An 18852-nucleotide genomic window follows, 5' to 3' on the forward strand; every position below is an offset into this window, starting at 1 on the left:
CATCCTAAGATCCGACAGTGTAAAACAATTACACCTGTCGGATCTTATGGCTATCTATGCGTAACTGATTCTATGAATCCGTCGCATAGATACTCTGTCGTATCTCCGCTGTGAATCTGGCCCTTAGATTCTTCATATCAGAGTTGTCTGACTCTAGTTATACAGGAAATATTTCTGGCACTGATTTCCTGAAGTGACACACAACAAGGGATCTATAAGTTTTTAGGGCTAAACTTTAAAAAGTCAATATGATATATTAATTCTGAGCACACTGGGGGGATTTGAGGTCCTCTTGAGGGATCTGACCAGAAGTCGTGTTCTGTTTTGGTTTTATTTCTTTTTTTTTATTAGTTATTTCGTTTTTAACCGCCTCAAGAATAGGCAACAAAAATAAATAAATAATAAAAATGCCATAAATCCCATAGTTTGTAGACACTATAACTTTTGCGCAAACCAATCAATAAACGCTTATTGCGATTTTTGTTACCAAAAATATGTAGACGAATACATATCGGCCTAAACTGATGAAGAAATTTGATTTTAAAAACATTTTTGGGGATATTTATTACAGCAAAAAAGTAAAACATATAGTTTTATTTTTCAAAATTTTCGCTCTTTTTAGTGTTTATAGCACAAAAAATAAAAAGCGCAGAGGTGATCAAATACCATCAAAAGAAAGCTCTATTTGTGGGGGAAAAGGGACATCAATTTTGTTTGTGTGAATCGTCGCAGGACCGCGCAATTGTTAGTTAAAGTGACACAATGTTGTATCGCTAAAAATGTCCTGGTCATTAAGGGGGCAAATCTTCTGGTCTGTAAGTGTATATACTTGTTACTTATAATCATTTCTGTCATTATTTAAGCTGTCCCGCTATGTAAAAGAAGTCCAGTACAAGGATCAGAATGGCGAGGTCATGATTTTTAATGATAAAGGAGAACTGCCCAGACCACTGGACATTATAAATTGGATTACAAGAATGAAAAATAGAAATATCACTGATTGGATGCATGTGGGTCACTTTGATGGGTCCCTTTCAGAGGGTCAGCAACTTACACTAGAAACAGAGCAAATATCATGGAAAGGAGACAAGGTGAGTTACACTGGGGAATCTGATCCACGACTTACAGTAGGTGAACCCGATATTGTGTCAATCTCGCTCTCTTTCTCGGCGAGATTGAGCGCCTACGAGCCCCATCGCGGGAGCCAGCGCCGAGCTGGCTTGCCGCGATGTAGACAGAGCTGTCATAGAAGCGACGGGAGATCCGACTTGGATTCCCGCCAATTCTACACGTGTGCGGCGTTTGTTATGAATCCTGAGGGGGAAGTCCCCGCCGGATTTTAAATAAAAATCTGGCATGGGTTCCCCCCTCAGGAGCATACCGGGCCCTTAGGTCTGTTATGGGTTGTAAGGAGAGCCCCCCTACGCCGAAAAAAAACGGCGTAGGGGTCCCCGTACAATCCATACCAGACCCGTATCCAAAGCACGCTACCCGGCCAGCCAGGAAGGGAGTGGGGACGAGCGAGCGCCCCCCCCCCTCCTGAGCTGTACCAGGCTGCATGCCCTCAACATGGGGGGTTGGCTGCTCTGGGGCAGGGGGGCGCACTGCGGCCCCCCCACCTCAGAGCACCCTGTCCCCATGTTGATGAGGACAGGGCCCCTTCCCGACAACCCTGGCCGTTGGTTGTCGAGGTATGCGGGCGGGAGGCTTATCGGAATCTGGGAGCCCCCTTTAATAAGGGGGCCCCCAGATACCGGCCCCCCACCCTAAGTGAATGAGTATGGGGTACATCGTACCCCTACCCATTCACCTGCAAGAAAAGTGGTAAAAACACAAATAAACCACACAGGGTATTAAAATATTTTATTAGTCTGCTCCGGAGGCCCCCCCTATCTTCTTTATTAGCTATTTTACCAGGGGGGGCTTCTTCTTTGACGTCTTCGGGTGGGTGGGGGCCGCCGTCTGGTTCTCTTCCACCGCCGGGGGGGGTCGCTTTTAAAAAAGCCCCCACCCCCCGGCGGGTTTCCTCCGGCGTCTTCGGGGGGGGCTTCTTCTTCCGCTATCCCGACGGGTCTTCTCCGCTATCCGGGGGGTCTCCTTCTATGTTCGCCGCTCTCCGCTGTTGACTCGGCGCACCCCGGTTCTTCGTCTCGCAGTCCGGTCCCTTCTTCCGTGCTGTACGTCTTCTTCTCCTTCCATGCTGTGAGTTCTTCTTCCGTGCTGTGACGTCATGTTCTTCACTTCTCTTCTTCTCCCTACCACGTGGGTAGGTATCACATGGGTAGGTACAGAGCATGATGGGACTGTGAGGCCTATATAGGTCCGATGCAAGGCGCGCATCCGTCATTTCAGCGAGAAGAACCGGCGTGTCAACATCGGGAGAAGAAGAGAAGTGAAGAACATGATGTCACAGCACGGAAGAAGAACTCACAGCACGGAAGGAGAAGACGTACAGCACGGAAGAAGGCACCGGACAGCGAGACGAAGAACCGGGGTGCGCCGAGTCAACAGCGGAGAGCGGCGAACATAGAAGGAGACCCCCCGGATAGCAGAGAAGACCCGTCGGGATAGCGGAAGAAGAAGCCCCCCCCGAAGACGCCGGAGGAAACCCGCCGGGGGGTGGGGGCTTTTTTAAAAGCGACCCCCCCCGGCGGTGGAAGAGAACCAGACGGCAGCCCCCACCCACCCGAAGACGTCAAAGAAGAAGCTCCCCCTGGTAAAAGAGCTAATAAAGAAGACAGGGGGGCCTCCGGAGCAGACTAATAAAATATTTTAATACCATGTGTGGTTTATTTGTGTTTTTACCACTTTTCTTGCAGGTGAATGGGTAGGGGTACGATGTACCCCATACTCATTCACTTAGGGTGGGGGGCCGGTATCTGGGGGCCCCCTTATTAAAGGGGGCTCCCAGATTCCGATAAGCCTCCTGACCGCATACCCCGACAACCAACGGCCAGGGTTGTCGGGAAGGGGCCCTGTCCTCATCAACATGGGGACAGGGTGCTCTGAGGTGGGGGGGCCGCAGTGCGCCCCCCTTCCCCAGAGCACCCAACCCCCCCATGTTGAGGGCATGCAGCCTGGTACGGCTCAGGAGGGGGGGGCGCTCGCTCGTCACCACTCCCTTCCTGGCTGGCCGGGTAGCGTGCTTTGGATACGGGTCTGGTATGGATTGTAGGGGGACCCCCTACACCGTTTTTTTACTGTATACAAGAAACATTCTAGTTTTGTCCCTAAACCCATCTCCATATAAATCTTATCCCCCTCCCCCATCCTGTTCATAGACGGCCAACATCTGCCCTGACTCATTCCATGGTGATTAGATGAAGACCGGAGAAAAGACTGGACAGCCACACTTCCACAAAATTCTTAAAAAGTTGCTTTTAATTGTAAAAAATGGAAACAGCACTACAAGTCACAGCAGACAGTGGGGTGGATAGCTGACGCGTTTCGCACTGGGGTATCAGCATAGCTATGACTAAGCACTGATACCCCAGTGCGAAACACGTCAGTTTTCAACCCCACTGTCTGCTGTGACTTGTAGTGCTGTTTCCATTTTTTTACAATTAAAAGCAACTTTTTAAGAATTTCGTGGAAGTGCGGCTGTCCAGTCTTTTCTCCGGTCTTCGCTTTGTGCATTGCCTGCACCCATGCTTCTGAGAGGACACTGATTGCTGAGTGCACTCACCTGGAGCGGCAGTTCCCCTTTCTCTACATGATTAGATGAAGGTGTCAGGTCTAGATGTGTGGATATAAATGTCGGGATATGTTCCCATCACTTTATATAACTGAAGGAGTAGATAAACTACTAAACATCTTCTACATTACAGAACAAGTCCAGCTGAATGTGACTGACTACTATTACCTCCCCCCTCCTCATCCCACAGACCGGGACATAGACATTTATAGAAGGACCCCGAATACTGTGTACAGAATGTAGCAAGGTCCCCAGCCTCATTTGGTCTAATGAGAACCCCCAGGGCCAGAGAAAGCTGACATCCTTCTATATATGGTGGGTTATGAGGCATAGTGGGTGCAAAGGTGTAAGATTCATTGGGCACCAGACACTTCTTGAATGCAAAAGAGATTTTATTTTTCTTAAAAGGACTTTGGGAGAGAGGGTTAGGGCCAGGACACCCTTTGGTAGTTGCAAGATTAATTGGCAGACTCTGAGACTTCAGGAAGACAGCCATGCAGGGAAAGGCATCCAGCAAGACACCACTTCTGCATGTGTAGGAATGCTGTCTCCTATGGCAACGGTTTTTAATACGAGATGTAAATGTTCCTTCACTTCCACTACAATCACTTCTTGTAGTTCTTCAGCCCACTGAGCTCCCAGTCTCTCTCACTAGACTAGATGAATCACTGCCACTCAATCCCTTGAGCTCCTCAAATTTTCACAGTGGTATCTTCCTCAAACGTCACCCCCACCTCTCTGCTGGGTCCCTAGCTTGGCACTCCAGAGGTTCTGTCCTCTGTTATGATGGGTTCCATCTATTTCATTATCTCTCTCATCCCTTCTAGTGCCGGATTGTATGTGGCTATTAGATGTATCTTTTTTCTTCTCTTTGTATTGTAGGAGGTTTTCTCTTTGGAATTTTAAGGCAGTGTTTATGTTTGTACAGATAGTTTTGTTGCTGTAACTTTTCTTTTTTTTTTACTTGGAAAAAAACAACTTTATTGATGTAAAGCACAGTTTAAAAGTCATTCAGTTACATTTAGTCTCAGAAGGTTTTTCATATGGTTGGACAACGAAAATACATACACAAGTATATTATATTGTCAAGGTATGCCAGAGATACATAGGAATCATGCACCAGACACGGAACACTTAGGCCTTGTACACACGACCGAACATGTCTGCTGAAACTCGTCCGGCGGACCAGTTTCCGCGGACATGTTCGGTCGTGTGTACGGCCAACCGGACAATTTTCCGGCGGATCGGACAGGTTTCCAGTGGACAAATGCTTCTTAGCATGCTAAGAAACATGTCCGCTGGAAGCCTGTCCATCGGACATGTTCGGTCGTCTGTACGACTCACCGGACATGTCCGCTCGGCCGAAAGCCCTCGCATGCGTCGAAGTGATTCGACGCATGCATGAAAGCATTTAACTTCCGTGTTCGTGCACGTCGCCGCTCCATCGTCGCCGTCACGTCGCATTCACATCGTCGGATTTTGGTTTGATGGTATGTACAACCATCAGACCAAAATCTCCGAGCGGACATGTCCGATGAAAACGGTCTGCGGACCGTTTTCATCGGACAGATCCGCTCGTGTGTACAAGGCCTTACACACATGTTTCCCCATCCTCCATCCATCTGTCCCAGATCTTGGATTATTTTTGGGTGGACCCCCTGTGTGTGTAGATCAGCTTCTTAAAGGGCAAGGTGTCATTAACTTATTTTTTTCCAGTGCCAAGAATAATGTTTCAAAGATAAATATTGTGTGATGTTTGTCCACATCCACATCTGGCAGTAGCCCCAAAATACATAGCTTAGGGTCCAGCATCACAGGGAAACCCATATTGTCATGGAGGAAACGGACAACCTGCGTCCAATACGTATGAACATGGGGACAGGTCCAAATCAGATGGTAGAACGAGCCAGGGTCAGCCCTGCACAAGCGACACGTCGGGTTCGGCATGTGCTGAAACTTTGCCAATCGCATAGGCATCAGGTAGGCTCTGTGCACTATATACAGTTGTGTCAGTCTTTCGGACATCTTGGGAGACACTGTCTTGGTTCCCTCCAAGATCTCGTCCCATTCATCGCCAGCCATGGGTCTTACATCCTGTTCCCACCCCGTCTTGGCCTTATGGATAATAACAGCTGCACCCCGTCGTCTAACCGTGTAGTACAGGCGTGATATGAGTTTGGAGGGGTCATCCCCCAAAATAACATCCAGCACAGGGGGTGGCTCCATCCCTACATCTAGGTTTGGTATCTGGGTTCTAAGCGCGTGCAGGAGCTGCAGGTATTTACATGTTAGTTGGTGTGGGAGGGAGAACTCCTCCTTAAGGGTCTGGAACTGTTTGAGCCCTGAATCTGTCAAAACCTGATGGACATATAGTATTCCATATATAGCCCAAACTATGGAGTCTGGAATAGTTTCCAGTTCCGGCATATGGCTATTAAGCCACAACGGGGTGTGAGAATAAAATTTCCCCACATTCTGCTTTTTAAGAGATATTTCCCATATCTTTGGTGATGTAACAACATGCCTGAGTTGTACCGTACGGCAGGACCAGGTGTTTTTTTCCCACGAAGGATCGCCTGAACGGGTGTGTATGTCGGATGACCCGGTTTGTCACAAACCAAGGATCTGTAGCGCTGCATTTCCGACATGTGGAAATGATACATATGTGATAGTTGCGAGGCCAGGTAGTAGTCCTGTAGGTCTGGGAGGGACACACCCCCCATATCCGTTGGGTTCTAAGATTTGCCACTCTAGTTTGTGTCTACCATTACCCCAAACAAATTAATTAAGAATGGCTTCCATCTGTTTAACCACTTCCCGACCGCCGCATGTAGATATACGTCGGCAGAATGGCACGGACAGGCACATTGGCGTACCTGTACGTCCCTGCCTAGACGTGGGTCGGGGGTCCGATCGGGACCCCCCCGCTACATGCGGCGGTCGGATTCCCGCGGGAGCGATCCGGGACAAGGGCGCGGCCGCCCCCTCGCGATTGCTCCCCGGAGCTGAAGAACGGGGAGAGCGGTATGTAAACACGGCTAAACACGGCTTCCCCGTGCTTCACTGTGGCGGCTGCATCGATCGAGTGATCCTTTTTATAGGGAGACTCGATCGATGACGTCACACCTACAGCCACACCCCCCTACAGTTGTAAACACACACTAGGTGAACCCTAACTCCTACAGCGCCCCATGTGGTTAACTCCCAAACTGCAACTGTCATTTTCACAATAAACAGTGCAATTTAAATGCATTTTTTGCTGTGAAAATGCCAATGGTCCCAAAAATGTGTCAAAATTGTCCGAAGAGTCCGCCATAATGTCGCAGTCACAAAAAAAAACGCTGATCGCCGCCATTAGTAGTAAAAAAAAAAAAATAATAAAACTATCCCCTATTTTGTAAACGCTATAAATTTTGCGCAAACCAATCGATAAACGCTTATTGCGATTTTTTTACCAAAAATAGGTAGAAGAATACGTATCAGCCTAAACTGAGGGAAAAAAAATTGTATATATGTTTTTGGGGGATATTTATTATAGCAAAAAGTTAAAAATATTGCATTTTTTTCAAAATTGTCGCTCTATTTTTGATTATAGCGCAAAAAATTAAAACCGCAGAGGTGATCAAATACCACCAAAAGAAATCTCTATTTCTGGGGGAAAAAGTACGCCAATTTTGTTTGGGAGCCACGTCGCACGACCGCGCAATTGTCTGTTAAAGCGACGCAGTGCCAAATTGTAAAAACCCCTTGGGTCATTTAGCAGCATATTGGTCCGGTCCTTAAGTGGTTAAAAGGTTTTAAGGGGATATATAGGGGGGCATGCCACACTAGGTGCAGAATCTTGGATAGTATGATCATTTTTATTAAATTTACGCGTCCCATCACCCCCAAGGGTAGTCTGGACCACGTCTGCGTTTTGCTTTTAAGTAATTCAAACCAGGGAGCTAGATTCATGGGTGCATAGTCAACTAGGTCCCTAGTCACCTCCACCCCCAAAGATTTAATTTTGGATACCCTAGCAAGTGGTAGAGGGGGGCTTGTGAAAGGGGGGGAAACACATCTATTGGAAGAATTTGGGATTTGTCCCAATTTATACGCAGACCCGAGTATCCCCCCATTTGTTCAAATAATTGTAACGCAGCTTGGAGTGATGGTCCCTGGTCCGCTAGATATAAGATGGTATCATCAGCATACATTCCTATTTTATATACAGTGGGGCCTCGCTGCAGACCCTGAATGTCAGGGTGGGCTCTGATTGCAATGGCCAATGTCTCAGCTGCCAACACATATAGCAAGGGGGGAAGGGGATGCTGTAACCTTTCTAATGAAAGGATTCTGCTAGTACTCCTAGATGTTTATTTCTGTCTTCTGGATCAGAACATATTCTGTGGTATCCAGACTAATGAAGCACATGTGCACAGAAAATGTTTTAGTTTTTTTTTGTTCCGTTTCGTATCGTTCCATAGGTTCCTTTCCGTTCGTTTTTCGTAAGACGCCCGTTTTCCTGTTCGTTCCCGTTCGTTTTTCGTACGACGAAATTTTTTCGTATTCCGATCGTTTCGTATTTTCGTTACCATTTTATTTTCGTACATGCGGGATGGTTCGTTATTCTGTTTAATTCATGTTCGTTACTTGTTAGACAATAATATTCGTGAATTTTCGTCAATGATTTGCATTCTGTGTTTTGGATTCCTTTTTCTGTTCGTATTTTCAGTCGTATGTTCATATGACATCTATAACAATTTGTTGTGGATGTCATATGAACATGCGACTGAAAATACGAACAGAAAAAGGATTTTCATCATTTTGTACTTTCGTAAATATATTGCGGGATTCGCGGCACTTTCAACACGCGGCTCATCCATATTAACTATTGTTAAGCCCCATACACTTGGTCAGACTTTTTTAACAACAAACATAAAAACGATCGTTTTCCGTTCGTTCTCAGAAAATTTTTTGTTTTTAAACTCCATCAGAAAAACATTTTTGGGTTCAAAAGTCTGGCTAACTGATCTCCCTTCAGATGAAAATCCACAGACAAGTTTACTTGGCTTTACTGTATTACTCAGCACAAAAGAGAAGCTGCTTCACTAACTACACTCACTGCCCATTAAAAAAAAACGAAAATGACATCTGTGGCAAGGGATTTGCATTCTGTATTTTGAATCCTTTTTCTTTTGGTATTTTCAGTCGTATGTTCATATGACATCTATAACAAAAGATTTGCATTCTGTATTTTGAATCCAAAATACGAACAGAAAAAAGGAATTCAAAATACAGAATGCAAATCTTTTGTTGTAGGTGTCATATGAACATACGACTAAAAAAATACGAACAGAAAAAGGATTCAAACAAAATACAGAATGCAAATCTTTTGTTATAGATGTCATTTTCGTTCTTTTTGCCGTTTTCGGTTTGTCGTATTTTCGTCGGATCGTTCATTCGTATTTGCGGTTGTTCGTTATGCGGCTCATTCGTAATCCCGTCGTTTTCGTATTTTGGTGCTTTAATTTTTTCATATGTACACATTATTCTGCGGGTACGAAAATGAACATTTTCGTATGAAAATAACATTCGTACGAACGGGAACGCACATATCTAATGAAGGGCCACCTTCTGGAATGGTCCATGTGTTTCCACCAAGGTATACTGTACATGCTGCATCATTGTAAACATCAGAAGCTCGGCTTCCCTACACTATTATATCTGTACTTTTACTCTTGAATAGATCATATAGCTCTATATTATCTCAGGTCCCAAGAGGTCAATGCTCCGAGGAATGTCTTCCGGGGTTCAGAAAATCTGTAAGAGAAGGATATCACCCATGTTGTTATAATTGTGCTCCGTGTTCAGAAGGAGAAATATCAAACCAATCTGGTAAGCTTTATGTTTCTATAAGTATAAATTCTGATATTGAATTAGAAAATTAAAACATTTAAAGTCCTTTAACCACTTGCCGACCAGCCACCGCCGTTATACGTCGACAAGGTGGCTCGGCTGGGCGAGAGCACGTAATATGACGTCCTCTCTCCCAGTCGCCACTAGGGGAACACTAGTAAGAACACACCCAGGCATACTTAACCCCTTCCCCGCCCCCTAGTGTTAACCCATTCACTGCCAGTGGCATTTTTATAGTAATCCAATGCATTTTTATAGCACTGATCGCTATAAAAATGCCAATGGTCCCAAAAATGTGTCAAAAGTGTCCGAAGTGTCCGCCGTAATGTCGCAGTGCCGAAAAAAAAACGCTGATCGCCGCCATTACTAGTAAAAAAAATATAATAAAAATGACATAAAAATACCCCCTATTTTGTAAACGCTATAACTTTTGCGCAAACCAATCAATAAACGCTTATTGCGTTTTTTTTTACGAAAAATAAGTAGAAGAAAACGTATCGGCCTAAACTGAGGAAAAAAAATGTTTTTTTATATATTTTTGGGGGATATTTATTATAGCAAAATGTAAAAAATATTATTTTTTTTCAAAATTGTCGCTCTATTTTTGTTTATAGCGCAAAAACTAAAAACCGCAGAGGTGATCAAATACCACCAAAAGAAAGCTCTATTTGTGGGAAAAAAAGGACGCCAATTTTGTTTGGGAGCCATGTCGCACGACCGCGCAATTGTCTGTTAAAGCGACGCAGTCCCGAATCGCAAAAAGTACTCTGGTCTTTGGGCAGCATTATGGTCCGGGGGGTAAGTGGTTAAAGTGATTCTGTACACACTTTACACTTTGCAGGCCGAACATCTCCCTAAATTGTATGAAATTAATGATTACTGATGAGGCCTTTCTGCACTTTTCTTCTACCTCTGACCTTAGTAAAAACAACACACAGTACACAAAAACACTGGCTAGCCACACAGTTAATCCTTTTATCTCCCCTGATGTTTAACCCCTTCCCAGCCAGTGTCATTATTACAGTGACAGTGCATATTTTTAGCACAGATTACTGTATTAGTGTCACTGGTTCCCGCAAAGTGTCAAAAGTGTCAGTTAGTGTCAGATTGTCACCCAGACTTGTGTCACCAATCTCTCTCATTTCCACAATGTGGTCTCTATGTATATTCCCTTGACATACTACAACCCGATCAAGTCTCAGCTACATATCCCTGGATCCAGATCTATTCAATCCACAGGTCTACACTCCACCTCTCTATCACCCAGCCTATCAGCAGACACCAACAATATCACAGTCCCTCTATAAGTCGCTGTGACGGTATTGGTATGATATCCCCGTCAACGTTCCCTTCTTCCCATAACGAAAATCACCCCAATATTCCACGAGGAGGGATATCCCTGGAATCGCCCAGAAAGCCACACATGAGACCAGCTTACTGCTTGAACAACACAGACTTTAATGTTAACACACACAGCTTATATGTCATTTCCAAAACTGTTACAATGACAAATCTCCGCCCCCCTCACACTGTGGGGGGTCTTCAATACAGCTCCTTTGAAATAAAGATATTTCTTTGAACTACTCAGTAGCTAGCCGGCTCGGCACCGCATATAGAGAGATAATTATCACAAGGAAGCAATCAGCATAATTAACACAAGCCACTTATCTAATCACAGTAACCAGTAAACACAGGGCTAGAACAATTAACATTTGAAACAGGGCTAGCTGCAGAAGAGTAATTACAATTAACAGCCTTAAACAAGCAGGGAAGATTAAACTGAAGCATATAGGTAAAAAGTCCATCACAATGCATTTGAAACAGGGCTAGCTGCAGAAGAGTAATTACAATTAACAGCCTTAAACGAGCAGGGAGGATTAAACTGAAGCATATAGGTAAAAAGTCCGTCACAATGGCCCCCTTTTTTCTCCCTGCTCCGGCAAACCCGGTTGGACCTTCCCTGGTCCAGTAGGGTTGACGGGTTCAGAGCTTTAAGTCCGAGGTTAACTCCATTTGGCATGACTGACCTCCCTTGACAACTGCTCCCGACTCAGGTATGCCACCGGGTCGTCAGATCACACGCCGGTCAGTCCCCAAGTCTTTGTGCGATCTGCAAAGTCACCAGAAGTCAGTGTGAAGACGGCGAATGGGTCTGTGCGCCGCCATCTAGGTGTCCCACTATGGGAGGGGCAGGTTATGGCTCTGAAGTGACAGTCACAGGAGATTCATAAAAAGAAAAAGTTATATTTGTTGAAATGCTGTAGCACTGGTGCTCAGAGTCCGGGGGGGGGGGGGAGGGGACTCAGAGCCCCATAAGGTCAGCCACCCCCTGCTCCCTCCGCAGCCGCCGGTTCTCCTCTTTGAGCTTCTCCAGCTCCATCTCCAATTCATGGAGCCTGGGGGGGTCAGCCCGCTGTGACCTCAGGTGGTTGTTCTCCTCCTCCATGCGGCTTATGCACTCCTCCAGCTCTATGTACTCACGGATCAGATCCTGCTTGCTCATGTCCTGCAGGCTCTCCACGTGGTCCTTCATCATCAGGAACTGGGTGGTGGTGTAAGGGGCCACCGGTGGGCCCTTGGCGAACATCTCGGCCCGCATCTGGGGCGCCCGCTGCGATTCCATCTCCTCCAGTCGCTTCTTCTCCTCCCAGGTCAGCTTGTTATACGGCTTCCAGGACCTCTTCTTCGTGAAGGGTGGCCGGCGGTGCCTCTTTCTGCCCAGCTCCCTCCAGGGCCCCTCCGGCTCAGGGCTGTCGCCCATGACCAGCTGACAATGGTGTTCCCTGTTGTCCGTAATAACAGATTGTACCATGAGGGCTTCGTAAGGGGTGCCCAATGGTTCTTCCTGACCCAGCTCCTTTGGATCCCAAGCCGAGTCTACACAATGGGCTGCTGCTGGTGGGCGGTACCCAGGTTGAGACCAATTTGACCTGGTGTTGTCATTCATGGGGCAATTATGCTTGAAGTGACCCAACTGTTTGCACCGGAAGCAGCGTTGTTCATTGTCCTCCTGGCGTGGGTAGCGAGGGCTATATGTCATCGGTCTGTTAGGCGGTTGGTATCTAGCGGCTGGTGGGTGTGAGGGCGCCGTTGGTTGTGGGGGTTGTACCCGTGGTGTGACCTGGTTTGTCTTGCGAGTATCCGCATATTCATCCGCCAACTTCGCGGCCTCTGGTAGAGTCATGGGCCTGCGATCTCTCACCCAATCCTTGACGTCCGTCTGGATGTGATTGTAAAATTGCTCCAGGAGCATTAGTTGCAAAATGTCCTCTGCGGTGGTGGCCTGGCTGCTGTTAACCCAGTTAGAGGCCGACAGGGACAGCTGGCATGCCCATTCTGCGTAAGAGTCTTCCGTGGTTTTGCGTGAGTCCCTGAACTTCTGTCGGTGGGACTCTGGGGTTACTGCATAACGAGCCAGGAGCGCTTCTTTAACCCTGGCGTAGCTATGGATATCCTGATCTGGCACGGTCCGGAAAGCATCAGAAGCTTTGCCTGATAGTTTGCCTGACAATATTGCGACCCAGTCTCTTCTAGCTATTCGGTGCAGGTTACATTGTCGCTCAAAGTCTGCCAGGAAGTTATCAATCTCACAGTCCTTTTCATCAAAAGCTTTAAAAGCGCTAAACGGAATCTTCCTTGCGTCTGCTGTGCTGTACTCACTGTTCGTAGAAGGTGCGGCTGCTTGTTGGACTGCTGCCAGTTTTAACTGTAGCTCTGCGTCCCTTATTTGTTTATCCTTCTGTAGTTCTGCGTCCCTTATTTGTTTATCCTTCTGTAGCTCCGCGTCTCTTATTTCTTTAGCCTTCTGTAGCTCTGCGTCTCTTATTTCTTTAGCCTCCTGTAGCTCTGCATCTCTTATTTGTTTATCCTTCTGTAGCTCCGCGTCTCTTATTTCTTTAGCCTCCTGTAGCTCTGCGTCTCTTATTTCTTTAGCCTTCTGTAGCTCTGCGTTTACTAACATGTCCATCACTTTCAGTACCACATCTGGCGTTGGGTTCGGGCCGAACCACGCTAGCTTCTCTCTCATTAGCTTGTTGGCTGGCGATTCCTCCTCCTGAATCACTGGTGTATCCATCTCTTGTACTGCTGGCGTTGCTGCAATCCCGTCCTGGTCTAGCTCCATTGATTCTGCTATGATGACCCGCTTGGTTTTGTTGCTAGCAATCCTTCCACGAACTTCCAGTAGTTCTTCCAGTGTCTGCTTGGAATCCGGGTGTGAAGGGGAATAGAAGGGAAAAATCCCACTGCTACCAACCAATTGTGACGGTATCGGTATGATATCCCCGTCAACGTTCCCTTCTTCCCATAACGAAAATCACCCCAATATTCCACGAGGAGGGATATCCCTGGAATCGCCCAGAAAGCCACACATGAGACCAGCTTACTGCTTGAACAACACAGACTTTAATGTTAACACACACAGCTTATATGTCATTTCCAAAACTGTTACAATGACAAATCTCCGCCCCCCTCACACTGTGGGGGGTCTTCAATACAGCTCCTTTGAAATAAAGATATTTCTTTGAACTACTCAGTAGCTAGCCGGCTCGGCACCGCATATAGAGAGATAATTATCACAAGGAAGCAATCAGCATAATTAACACAAGCCACTTATCTAATCACAGTAACCAGTAAACACAGGGCTAGAACAATTAACATTTGAAACAGGGCTAGCTGCAGAAGAGTAATTACAATTAACAGCCTTAAACAAGCAGGGAAGATTAAACTGAAGCATATAGGTAAAAAGTCCGTCACAGTCGCTGATCACTGCCATTACTAGTATAAACAAATGTCATAAATATATACCACAGTTCACATAAACCAATCAATATACTCTTATTGGGATATATATTTTTTACTAAAGATATGTAGCAGAATACAATTTATGAAGAAATGCAATTTTTTTTATTGAATGTGTTTTATAGCAGAAAGTTCATTTTTATTTTCAAGATTGTTGGTCTTTTTGTTTATAGCACACAAAACGCAGAGGTGAACAAAACTTGGCCTGGTCATGAAGGGGGGTAAATCTTCTGGAGGTCAAGTGGTTAAGGAAAAATACAGATTTTTTTTTAATACTGTCAAATAGCTACCGTGCCTAATGTTATTTTCACTTCTTTTTACTCTACAGACAGTGAACTCTGCAAGAAGTGTCCTGAAAATGAATGGCCTAACAAAGCTAAAACTATTTGTAGTGACAAGGTCAATGAGTATTTATCATACGAGGAGGACATTCTAGTTTTATTTTTTTCTATAACTTCAGTCATATTTGCTACAACATCTCTCCTTATACTTGGAGTATTTGTTTGGTTTCGGAGCACTCCCATAGTCAGAGCCAATAACCGGAACCTCAGCTTCATTCTGCTCCTCTCCCTCATACTGAGCTTCCTTTCTGTATTCCTGTTCCTTGGCCGTCCTGTGGATATTACCTGTATGCTGCAACAAGTCACTTTTGGAGTTCCCTTCACCATCTCAGCATCTTCTATCCTCGCCAAAACCATCATGGTCTTCATTGCTTTTAAAGCCACCAGACCTGGAAGCTCTTGTAGAAAATGGGTGGGAGTCAAACTTCCCAATACAGTCATGTTATTCTGCTCATCCATTCAGGTTATGAATTGCATTCTCTGGTTGTCCATCTCTCCACCATTTCAGGAGTATGACATGGACTCCTATCCTGGGAAGATCATCATTCAGTGTAATGAAGGGTCAGTTATCGGCTTCTACTCTATGTTGGGTTATATGGGGTTTCTGGCAGCTGTGAGTTTTCTTCTGGCTTTCATGGTGAGGACATTACCGGACAGTTTTAATGAGGCCAAGTACATCACCTTCAGCATGCTGGTGTTCTGCAGTGTCTGGATTGCCATGATCCCGGCCTATCTGAGCACCAGAGGGAAATACATGGTGGCTGTGGAGATATTCGCCATACTGACCTCCAGTGCTGGAATATTATTGTGTATGTTTTCTCCAAAACTCTACATTTTACTTTTCAAACCTGAACTGAACACAAGAGGGACAATGCTGGGGAAGAGAATGATGGAAATGTAACACATTGATTCAATGTATAATGCTGTAGATCAGATTAAACAAATTCAGTCATATTGTTTCCATCATCATCATTATGAATGACATCATCATCAGAATTATGATTTTTGGGGACATTGACTGCCTTCTGTCTGCCTATTGTACATAAGTGGATGGGAGGTGGATGTCACAGGATTGGATGATATTTTAGAGCTTCATTTTTTTCTTGCTCTTACATGCCCCCCAGCATGCACAAGCAAAGTACTGTCACTGCATTGTCCATTGGACGGTGCTGATCACAAATAAAATACAGTGACCAATCAAAGCCTCACACAATGTAACCATCACCTGAAGATAGCAGCTTGCCCCCACTTTGCCCTCACACACTGATTGGAGAGTGATAGAAAAGAAAGATTCCAGATCACCAGCCAGTACAAGTGCAATCCAGTACCAGCAGTACCAGAAACAGCTTCAGTCTTCCTTCTATTATCATTCATCCCTCTACAGCACAGATATCAAACACAAGGCCCACAGGCTGAATACGGCTCGCCAGGCCCTGACATGTGATCCTCCAACCCAGTTTTGTAGCCGGAATGTGGAACTCCATTCTAGTTCTCACCCTCCGCTCCACACTGTCACTTGTAAACACAGATCAGCCCATATAGGTGTGAGGGTCAGGTGACTACACATATTTGGCCATTAACCACTTCAGCTCTGGAAGGTTCACCCCCCTTCCTAAACAGCCCATTTTTTGCAATACCGCACTGTGTTTCTTTAGCTGACAATTGTGAGGTCGTGTGACGCTTTACCCAAATAAAAAAGTGTTTCCTATTTTTCCCCCACAAATAGAACTTTCTTTTGGTGATATTTGATCACCTCTGCAGTTTTTGCAATAATTTTGAAAAAAATATATATAATTTTACATTCTGCTATAAAACATCCAATAAAAAATAAATTATAAAATCTAATTTCTTCATCAATTTAGGCCAACATGTATTCTGTTTTTGATAAAAATCCCAATAACCATATATTGATTGGTTTGCACATACTTTATAGCGTCTACAAACTATGGGATAGATTTATGCAATATTTTTTTTTCACTAGTAATGTTGACAATCAGCGACTATTAGCGGGACTGCGACATTGTGGCAGAAAAAAATCTGACATTAATTGACACTTTTTGGGGACCAGTGACACCAATACAGTGATCAGGGCTAAAAAAAATGCACCGTCACTGTACTAATAACACTGGCAGGGAAGGGTTAACATCAGGGGTGATCAAAGGGTTAAATGTGTTCCCTGGGAGTGTTTTTTTTTACTGTGTGGGGGATGGTTTAACTGTACAAAGACAGAGATCTGTTTCTCTCACAAAATCGATGTCTTCCTTACTAGCAGAACAGCAGTCTGCCTTGTTTACATAGGCAGATTGCTGTTCTGCCTCTCTTGAAATTATTGCCGGACCCGCTGATTGGCTCCCGCTGTGTCCAATCACAGGAAGAGCAGGTCTCTCGTGGAATGTGTGCATCCGAGACCTGAAGAGAAAAATCTTGTACAGTTATGTGGTTTCGCATTTAAGGGCCGCCCTGCCGCAGTATATGTATGAGGGGCGGTCCTTAGGCAGTTACACATATCTGTTGAATGTAATTTCCTGATGAATTTGCATTTCTGAATATTATTTCTGTGACCATTTCTACTTATATCTCATTGTGCTGCTGGATTCCTTCCTTGTCTCTTTCACAAAGTTACATTCATACTTTTTCAGTGTTGATCAGTATGTCGGGGGGCCCATACCCACTTAATTTTAGTGACTGGGCTCAGGATGTTCAGATAAGTTCCTAGTCATCTCTGTAGGTGCAGACACTGTGGAGTAATTATTCATCAACAGAAGTAGTTTCATTCTGATCCACCTTCCATGCTTGACAGCCTGCCAGACTTCTAATCTCTAATGTAAACACAGATCAGGTAAACAGGAAGAGGGGAGAGCAGAGTGCTGAGCCCTGATTAATGGCTACATTGCTTCTATTAGGAATTTAGGGATGAATTGCTCAATGATGTTAGATTATATTGGGTCAAAATTAGAGCCCCCCCACCCCAAAGCACCCCCCATGTTAAGGACGTGTGGTCTGGTGTGGTTCAGGAGGTGTGGCACTTGCTAGTCCCCCTCTTTCCTGACCTGCCGGGCTGTATGCTCAGATAAGGGCCTGGTATGTTTATTTTTGGGGACCCCACGCCATTTTTTTAAACATTATTGTTTTGCCGCCATTTTGTTGTTTACATTTCAGCTGTCAGTGGGGAAGGTAAGTGGGTCATCGGTTATTAAGGACGTGGTGGACGGCGCGCTGCTTAACAACAAGGTATTCTTCTCACTGAATTAGAATCGGTCGATCATTTTTCGACTGTTCCGACTTGTAATCGTTCTGAGTTAGTAATAGTTAAGTTATAATTTGTTAGTTATTATTTCATAATTTAAAATTTTGGGGTTTTCAGATTTTCAAATTTCAAACTTCCAAAATTTTCAAATTTCCCAATTTACGAATTTTCAAACATTCAAATTTACGAATATTCAGAAAAAAATGTTAAATGTGTTTTCATTCATTTGGATATTTCTGGATTAACACATTTCTCAACATTTGTTAAAAAACTAATTTGGATCAAAACAAATGGCACATGTCTAATGTTGTCTTCTGAGGGAAAATATCACACAACTGTCCCTTGGAAATGTTGGGCAATGACACTTTCACAAGTCACCAGATGTAACTGTATGAGGCGTAGATCTGACCAAGACAAATGTACCTTGTAATAAAAGAAGAATAAATTACAGTCAGGTAATAATCTTTAGTGTCACAGTGAAGATACATTTATACTTCCATGTGGTGCCATTTTCATTGTTCTCCGTACTTTGTGAAGAAGTTACGAGACATCATGACCATCAGACTCCTCCCCCCTTGTAGGGAAATATACTCCTCTGTGTATAAATATTTATTGTGAAATATCTGGAAAACTTTAGCCAACCAGCACCTTTATCACCTGTTTTCTAATTCATCTCATCAAAATATGTAAGAATTATCACATTTTATCTCAGAGGGTGATAATTTCCCAAAATGTGTAGACCAATGTAATAACATTAAGGTTTAGAAGAAAAAACAATGATTCCTACTTGGGCTGCTTTATAGAGTAGAATAGATAATAATATTGTTAAGCTGAATGAAATATAATATATTATAAAAGAATAGACTAGAATA

At 44.6% G+C, this 18852-nt stretch overlaps 1 protein-coding gene across 1 annotated transcript in view; it reads left to right on the forward strand.

Annotated features, from left to right (window-relative positions):
- LOC120925111 (vomeronasal type-2 receptor 26-like) overlaps positions 1-15687 on the forward strand; it is a 38071-nt gene extending 22384 nt beyond the window's left edge. Inside the window, exons 4-6 of the mRNA XM_040335985.1 lie at positions 849-1091; positions 9448-9571; positions 14721-15687. Of these exons, the coding sequence (XP_040191919.1) occupies positions 849-1091; positions 9448-9571; positions 14721-15634 (1281 nt within the window). The 3' untranslated portion in view covers positions 15635-15687. The remainder of the gene's footprint in view (positions 1-848; positions 1092-9447; positions 9572-14720) is intronic.
- Positions 15688-18852: the final 3165 nt, after the last annotated feature.

The sequence above is a fragment of the Rana temporaria genome, chromosome 1 (assembly GCF_905171775.1).
Source record: "Rana temporaria chromosome 1, aRanTem1.1, whole genome shotgun sequence".
Lineage (NCBI taxonomy): Eukaryota > Metazoa > Chordata > Amphibia > Anura > Ranidae > Rana > Rana temporaria.